Raw genomic sequence first — 9,601 nt, forward strand, 5'->3', positions numbered from 1 at the left:
TTAGGTTAGGTTAGCGTTTAGGTTAGGGTTAGGTTAGGTTAGGTTAGGTTAGGTTAGGTTGTAGCATGGTGCCGAACGGGAGTGGTCGAGTGCGAAGAACGGCAGATTTCAGTGTTGAACAACGGTGGGGAAACGGCACGCAAATAGCTGCAGACGTGGAGGAGCTCTTCGAGTGTCCAAGAGATCTGAAGAAACTTGTCGATACGTACTTGAGAACACCTATTGGAATAAAGAGTGAGCAGACTGCGTGAGAACATAACCTCAAAACTGATTGTCGACGAAACGTCGCCGGCAGAGTGCGCGTGCGCAGAGGACGCCGTTGGCAGTGACTTAGAGCAGCGGTTTCCTAACTTTATGCTACTACGCCTCCCCAAAAAATACATTTTTTTTTCCGCGCCGCCCCGAAAAAAAAATTATTTCCGCGCCTCCCTTGCCTTATAGACACGTTTTATTTATTTAAAGATATTATGGTATAAAAATTAATTTATTAAAAATTTTTGGCGCCTCCCCTGACGTAGAGAATCATGCAAGTGCGCTCGAAACAGCTGGTAAAGATACACCCGCTGGAGCAGAACCGAGAAATCACGCTGGTGCTGAAAGATCAACAGCGGGTTGGCTGTCGCAGAAATGGACACTAAAATCAGAGAAGATGGCCGAATTGAGGAAACACTAGCACTCTGCTAGAAGGCAGTACCAGAGGCAAAGACGAAGAACGAACGGAGTTGACTGCTACACGGAAAAAGAATACATGTTAGCTGTTAAGTAGATTAATATTAACTCAATATTAATAAAAATAAAAATGATAATTTCAATTAATCAATATTCTTAATTAATGATTAATATTACTTGACTTATTGAAGCATTTTAACAATATTACTTATTTTTTTAAATTATATTAATTAAAATGAAAATATTTATATCCAACAGATCCATTGAATTATGATCAATTTACATTAATTTCCTAATGAATATTATTATCAAAAAATAGAATTAATAAGTTAATTTGTTATTATTCAAAGAGTTCACGCTGATGTTTTTTAGTGTTTTATTTAAAAGTAATAGAATATTTACGTATTATATAAATATTTGGAGATAATGAAAACTGCAGTTGCACCTGTGAATCTCAAACGTTAAACGAACACGTGCATCATCTACACAGTGATGAGTCATATACAGGTGCAGTGAATCTCAAACTTACGCGATTCGCAGCTACCGCCGATTCTTCGTGACGTAATGAACAGGTGCGTTTAAGATTCGTTGCACCTGCGTTTTCGTGTCTTTATAACATTTATTATATCTTTTAAGATTCGCAGGTGCATCTGATGACAAAAAGATTTCGTAACTATATAAGACAAGTTTTAAATAAACTAAAAAAATAACTATTTCTTTTATTGAATTACTTTATATATGAACGCGAATTACAGACTCCATATACCTAGCTTTCATATACATCTTTTGGATCTGATCTAACTTTATTTTTTTCTGTGAAATCACTGAAATGTGAAGGTAGTGTAATTCAATTTTGAGGCTCATAGCTATTATTGATGTTTTTTGTCAGTACGTTTTGGAGATGCTCGAATATAGGTTTATTTGAGGTAAATCATGGATAGTTATACTACAGAGAGATACATAAGATACAAAGGGTTCTTACAGTATAATGAATCCGAGAGCCAACACAGAGAATACACACGAGATAATACAGAAAAGAAACAAGAAAATGGGTAGAGAAGAGAAGAGACAAGAGAACGGTTACAGATATCTTGCAGCGTATATATCCTAAGCAGGTAGTACCCTTATCAGACTTTCCCGGAATACCATCTATGGGCTGAAGCGGGCTGGAGTGAGCACCACAACGTAATTGTCAACTCTTTTTGCATTCTTGTGAGAAACAATTACATCAATAGTCAAATAATTAATTTAATTAAACAAATATTTGCTACATTTTAAATGAAATAAGCTTTTAACATACCCGGCGCTACCACCATATTTCCAATTTTGAATATTTTATTTTCATCTTTTGAATGACATTTCATCTGTAGTGTGCATGTCGTTTGGTCTCGGTCATTGGCTTGTCAGACCTGTATGAAATTTTTGTTTTTCTTTTTAATTTTTGTATTTTTGTATTTGGTGCGTGCCTTTTGTTGGTTTGTTTGCTTGTCTATTTGTTGATTTATATACTCAATTGTCGATAATTTTATGCACCTGCTATTCTTTTATATATTTTATATTTTTGTCTTTATGTACTTTTCTATATATTTATATGATTTTTACCTTGTTTATTTACTATTATTTCACATGATTTTTATTTATGGGCTAATTGTGCATGCCCGGGGGAATTGTGTACTTTATATTTATTTTATTTTTTTCGGGACTGAAGGAAGAACAGTTGATCTTTTGTTTTTTACTTGGAAAAACTGATTCGGTTCCCTTTGACCAAATGTACTCATTGTAAATTTGTTTTATTTTATTTTCTTTGTATCTGTTCTTTTGGTCAATAAACTTGATTATTATTATTATTTATTACATCTTTTGTTTTGTATTTGCAAATGATGGAATTCTTTGTAATCGTCATGTAATTGAAAAAGTAGCGAATTGGAATTAATGAAAAGTATTCGTCTCAAAAATTGGTGAATTGGAAAGAATCAAATGTTTTCATCTCAGAAATTGGTGAATTGGAAGAAACTCAGCAGGAACTAAGATAAAATAATACAATATAGTTGTAGTAATGTAATCAAGTTGTGGTGGTATAATTAAGTTCAGTTGCGGTAAAGAGAATTGTTGAAAAGCGGATGCAATTAGTATTAAACGTTAAGTTAATAAGATTCTAATGGGGTTTTCGGTGAGGAAATGTGTTTGTGTGCGAGTTTGGAAATAGGGGAGGAAATGTTCTTTATTTTCCTTCCGTCTTGCTCTCGTCTCTTTTTCTTATTCTTTCTACTCCTCCTCATCTTCTTTTTGGATTCGTTGCTATTCCTTCTCCCTCGCTCTCACTCTCGCGTCATTTTTATAACCTCCGTTTCATTTCCGTTTTATGTGTCTTATTTATCCACCCCTTGCACACGTCACTTCCAGTATTTTACAATCTAATCATGGGGAACGCACTGTAGGTAATCCCACGTTATTTCTCTCGGCGTGTCTTCCGCCCGACCAAAGGGGTCTTCGCCGGAGGCCCAAAGGCGGCGCGAGGGCGGCTCAGCTGGCCGATTGGATTCCGAGGGGTGGTGGAGGAGGAGGAGGCGCGCGGCGAAGGCCCTTTTCCAGCCAACCTTCTCGCCGCCAACCGCCCGCCTACCCCTCTTCGGAAAAACCAAACCGCCCCCGCTGCCACCCCTCGCTCGCGTACACACATACAGCCGCCCTTTTCCACCCCTCGACGGCACACACAAACAGGGAAGACGGAGCAGAAACATTCGGATCAGAATATAAAATAAACTAACGCAAACCCACCCGGAGCCAACGAACAACCACCCCTCCCGAAAACGAAAACAAAACATGGGAGGAATGAAAAAAATTATATATATATATATATACATACACGAGGAGAGAAGGATTCCCTTATTTTTCTCTCTTTCTCGTTTTTTTGCATTTAGCCTCGGCAATATTTCTTTTGAAGAAGACTCAAACAATTTGTTTATTTTGCGCCTGTATTTTTCCTCCTTACCTTTTCCCTTCTTTTCCCTCCATCAAAATTGAAATTGTTTTTTATTTTCTCTCTCCTTTCGGTGAAGTTGCTTTCCTTTTACACTTAATATCACAATCGATTCAAAATTTAAAAGTTTTTTTTTAAACACATTATAAAACTTCTATAATTATCATTTTCACATTTATAAGAGCGAATTACATAAGAAATATATTTGAAATGCTTCAAGAAATTGTATATTTTTTTATTTACTGACATAATCATAACATGGACTTTATATAACAAAGCATAAATGTAGACTAAGAATGTAACTTTGTAAAACTTCAATTATGAAATATTACAATTTATGTTACTTAATAATGTTGTTTAAAGTTATATAACGACCTGTAAATAGATTTTTTTTTAGTTGTTAAATTTTTTTGAAAAAAAATAGAAAATTTTCAATATTATAAATGTCATCAAATGTCATCCAATATTAATATGACATTATTGTAGGAAATATACACATTAGAGTATTTATGTGATATTTTCCATTTTTTTTTTGAAAGTTTTAATTCAAATATTGAATTTTACTAAAAAAATATAATATTTATATAAATGTTTCTAATTTGATAAATATTTTACTTAGCGACATAATTGTAAATAAATGGAGATGAAATAGAAAAAAAAATTATATAAATAAAGATGTTTTATTTGAATTGTGTTTCGATTGAGATCTTTCTCAGTAATCCTGAACGTCTCGAAATACATCTTATCAATGATGATAACACGAAATTCCGAGTAGTAAACTTAATTGTAGCAATTAACCTAATAATAGGTTAGGTTAGTTACATGAAATTACATGTCATCGATATTTTTTCAACAATTGTATCATTTTTTTTTAATTCGTTCCAAAATTTCTAGATTTTTACTCCTATAGTGAAACATATTCAAACATACACATAATATGTGTACACAAGTTTTAAAAATGATGAAGACTTCTCTTCTCATCGTCACTCGTTATGCGAAACGTCACTTGTTAAGCGAGTCATTTTTCTTACAATTCATTTTGCTCGTTACTGTGCGTTGGAAATGTAACTAATTGATGTAGATTTTATTCGAATTGATGAGATTATTGAGGGGATGCGATCAATCTAGTTTTATTAGGCAATTTAGATTAAAACTAAGTTAGTGGTCCTAATGAGATGAATTAAAATGTTAACATGTGCGTTTTTGTTCGACCTCGGCTAGAACCCCTCAAACGTGTAATCGCATATAAAAGGATGATCGTCTTCGTAAATATACATATACACAGGCATTTGCGGATGGGTGCAAGAGGGATGACATCAAGCGGGGATGGTAGAAGTGAGAGAGAAAGAGGATGAGGAGGGTGGCAGCCGGGTCGTATGAATTAATTGCCGTGGTGGTTGGTGATTGATGAGGCGCGAAAACCTCCCCCTTTTCCCGCCGACACCCTCTACCCCTACATATACACACATAATCTGATGAGGCGACGGCACAAAACTAACTGCATGTGGTCGATTTGCATTACAATCGTTATGTATGTATATTGATAGCAGAAGGAAAAGGGCAATCTCTTTTTCTCCCCCTTCGCCTTTCGTCGATCAGCAATAAAAGCACAGTTAAGCCTACCTCCGGACACACCACCCCTCACGCATCCCGCAGCGAAACAATACAATTAAATAAAGTTAATTAAAACAAAAGCAGGCCAAGGCATTCTCAATTTTTAACTTGTAATATTTCAAAAGATATCGAGATGTTAACTTAATACATCAGCTTTAAAAAAAAATAAAGATATTTTCTCGTTCTACAGAATTTAGTCTTGAAACTTTTTCTGAAAAAAAAAATATAGTATGACTTAACTAGTTTGGAAATTCTTAACTTTTCGATTGCGACAACAACCGAATCTTACATAATCCATCACAGCCTCAACTAACCTATCCTGAACAAACCTAACCTAACCTAACTTTACTTATTGCTTTACTATAGCAACTGGTATTGAAGAACTTCTATATTAAAACTAATTTTGAGTAACTTCAAATATTCTATTACAAATACAGCTAAACTTCGGTTTACGCCGGGGTTCCGTTCCTACAGAAGCCGTCGCAAATCGAATCGGCGTAAAATGAACCCATATTTACAGTGAGATAACTATAGGGTTTAGTTCTATATAGGTGTAAAATTAGCAATTAATAAGCGTTATTTCGAAGCGTTTTGAGAATTACAAAGAAAATAGTTATAATTATACTTACCTCATTCAATCATCAATACATTCAACTTAAAACAATATTTTGTAATTATAATTAATGTATCTATTTTTAATATTAAATAAATTTAATATTTAAATTAATTAACAATTTGTTAATCATAGTAACAAATAAATTAATAATTTGCATAAATATTGGGATTTAATTAAATTATGGTTTAAATTAAACAAATAGTGTTTTTTTTTTTGCTAAATTGATTCATCAATATTAAATATTTATGTTAACGTCTAACAAAGTTGTTGTTGTTTTTTTTTTTGCTAAATTGATTCATCAATATTAAATATTTATGTTACGTCTTAATCGTTTTTTGTTGTTGTTTTGGGTCTTGATTAAACAGGAATAATTAACAATTTGTTAATTATAATAACAAATAAATAAATAATTTGCATAAAAATTGGGATTTAATTAAATTATGGTTTAAATTAAACAAATAGTGTTTTTTTTTTGCTAAATTGATTCATCAATATTAAATATTTATGTTACGTCTTAATCGTTTTTGGTTGTTGTTTTGGGTCTTGATTGAACAGGAATAATTAACAATTTGTTAATCATAATAACAAATAAATAAATAATTTGCATAAAAATTGGGATTTAATTAAATTATGGTTTACATTAAACAATTTGTTTTTGCTAAATTGATTCATTTATTTTTATATTTATATATGTTTTTTTTTTCGTGTGTGTGTATTCATTTCACTCATCTCATTTATTTTATTTATTCATAATAAGTAATCCACATAATAATTCTCCATCGTTTATATAATCCATTTCGGTACTCTCCTCTTCGGCATCTCGCAGGGTATCTCGTGACTAGAGGTGACTGAAAGTTAATCAATTACAAAAAAAAAAACAAAACAATTCACAGAACGATATGCAACAGAGTATGATGATCAATCCACGACGTGATCTCTTCAAACAATGTTTATTCATCTCCATCTCCTTCAATAAGTTTAAATATACATGTTATACACAATATATATATTTATATATATACGAATTTTTTTTTCATAATTTGTTTTTCTTCTTTTTCTTTACTTTCAATGACTATACAAATTGAAACGCTATTTTTTTCATCTTAAAATTAATATATATATAATTTTTTGGCTTAAATGACGACTTACAGGTAATCTCTCTATATATATTATACATAATTCTAAAATATCCTTATAAATTACAAATATAGTTCATATTATTACAGCGATAATAAAATATAATTTAAATTTACATAAAAATCGGGCTAAATCATATTGTATAAATAGGTTTACGCGGTTTGGGTCGTGTTATTTTTTGTTTTTGCCCTGATCTTGATATTAATTCTAGTTTTTGTAATAATAGTAATAATTAAAAATTGTTTCTTGTTTTAGTAAGTAAACGTGATTAATAATTAATAATAATAGTTATAATACATTGCACTTCGTTCGCTCTCTTTGTACTGGGGATCTCATGAATCTCGTAAATCTCATTTATTGCGCAACTAAAAATTAAGACACAAACAATTGTATTTTGGTAATTATGGTAACTATGTTTATTTATTTTTTTTTGTAGTGGTTTTAAATTAAGGGAGGAGCACACACTAAGCTTCACTTTACTTCAATTTTCTTTTTTCGCTTCTTCTTTTCGTTAATTTTAAATATATTGCTCTCGAAATTTATTTAATATTAGATATTTATGTTACGTCTTAATCGTTTTTGGTTGTTGTTTTGGGTCTTGATTGAACAGGAATCAAGTGTTGTTTGAGTTTGGTTTTTTATGGTTGTTGTTGTTGTTTTAGGGATTGTTCTAATCGTCTTGGTCTTCGGTTTTGCACTGGTGCCCGCTGCAGGGCTGCTCGTGTTCTCAGCCGGGTCTTTCGCCGACGCCGATGGTGCTTCCTGCGTATTGACAAGCACTGAGGCCGGCGGATCCGGAACGTACAGGGCTTACGGCCGATGAGTACCCTACGAAGCCGGTGTGTTGCTTGGCCTTGAGCCTCAGAGAGGCGATGCTGGAGGTCATCGCCGTGCATGGTTCGGCGGAGGTGCGATGGTGGTACATGGTGTAAGGGTTGGCGGGTGTCGTGTATGGGCATGGTTGGGCTGCGACGGCGGCTTGCGTCGTCGTCAGACCGCTGCCCATTCCACCAGGAAGCATGGATCCAGCAGCTCCGGACATTGTAGCCACGGAGGTGGCAGCGTTGAAGCAATTCACCGGCGATTGATGATGGTTGGTCGGTACTACCGGCCAAAAGGGCTTCGTGCTCAAAGGGCTGGGCACCTTCGTCGCCCAATTGTTGTACGAGTAAGAGGAGTACAGTGAATCCGTATCTCCGAAGGTGGGCATCAACCCGTTGAACTGCGTCCCGAAGCCTGTCTTGAAGTCGGCAGCCGCGTTCATAGCGTTCATCGCGTTCCTCTCGCGCTTCCTCCACTTGGCCCTACGATTCTTGAACCAAACCTGCAGACAAAAACAAATAACAGTAACATTAGTAAAGATTGAGGTTACTGAACCGGGAATTCCCGGGAATTGCGAGATGCGATTTTATTGAAATATCTACATAATACAGAAAGCTGGAGAAGATATTAAACATTCAGCAAATGAAATCATGATGACAAGATCTTAAACACACTAAATTGGATAATTTTTCAAGAATTCCCGGGAATGCCTTGAATAGTTGTCTCGTGTCCCGGGAATCAAAAACGTGTCAACAGTAGCATTAGTAAAGATTGGGGTTACTGAACCGGGAATTTATGCGACTTTATTGAAATATCTACATAATACAGAAAGCTGGAGAAGATATTAAACATTCAGCAAATGAAATCATGACGACGAGATCTTAAACACACCAAATTGGATAAATTTTCAAGAATTCCCGGGAATGCATGGAATAGTTGTCTCGTGTCCCGGGAATCAAAAACGTGTCAACAGTAACATTAGTAAAGATTGGGGTTGCTGAACCGGGAATTCCCGGGAATTGCGAGATGCGACTTTATTGAAATATCTACATAATACAGAAAGCTGGAGAAGATATTAAACATTCAGCAAATGAAATCATGACGACGAGATCTTAAACACACCAAATTGGATAAATTTTCAAGAATTCCCGGGAATGCCTTAAATAGTTGTCTTGTGTCCCGGGAATCGAAAACGTGTCAACAGTAAAACTAGTAAAGATTGGGGTTGCTGAACCGGGAATTATCGTTCAAGAATCGAGAAATTTCAAAATTGAAAATTGTACTAAAAATATCTATAATATTACTTTCTCAAGTGTTGCGAGATGCGACTTTATTGAAACATCTACATAATCCAGAAATCTGAAGAAGATATTAAACATTCAGCAAATGAAATCATGACGACGAGATCTTAAACACACCAAATTGGATAATTTTTCAAGAATTCCCGGGAAATAGTTGTCTCGTGTCCCGAGAATCAAAAACGTGTTGAGAATAGATAAATCAGTTTTAATTATAAAAAGTAATTATCAAAGTTAATTAATGATCAATGTGAATTCATAATTATCTTCTTTTTTCCGACTTTATTGAAATATCTACATAATACAGAAAGCTGGAGAAGACATTAAACATTCAGCAAATGAAATTATGACGACGAGATCTTAAACACACCAAATTGGATATTTTTTCAAGAATTCCCGGGAAATAGTTGTCTCGTGTCCGGAGAATCAAAAACGTGTTGAGAATAGATAAATCAGTTTTAATTA

General features: G+C 34.0%; 1 protein-coding gene across 1 annotated transcript; it reads right to left on the reverse strand.

Moving 5' to 3' along the window:
* Window positions 1-7,087: 7,087 nt before the first annotated feature.
* LOC108569712 (pituitary homeobox homolog Ptx1-like) lies at window positions 7,088-8,387 on the reverse strand (the record flags this gene model as incomplete). Its single annotated transcript, XM_017931372.1, has 1 exon — window positions 7,088-8,387. A coding segment is annotated over one exon (644 nt), but the record flags the coding sequence as incomplete, so codon positions are not given.
* Between the last annotated feature and the right edge of the window lie 1,214 nt (window positions 8,388-9,601).

Source organism: Nicrophorus vespilloides, unplaced genomic scaffold, assembly GCF_001412225.1.
Source record: "Nicrophorus vespilloides isolate i.1.1-1 unplaced genomic scaffold, Nicve_v1.0, whole genome shotgun sequence".
NCBI classification, from domain to species: domain Eukaryota; kingdom Metazoa; phylum Arthropoda; class Insecta; order Coleoptera; family Silphidae; genus Nicrophorus; species Nicrophorus vespilloides.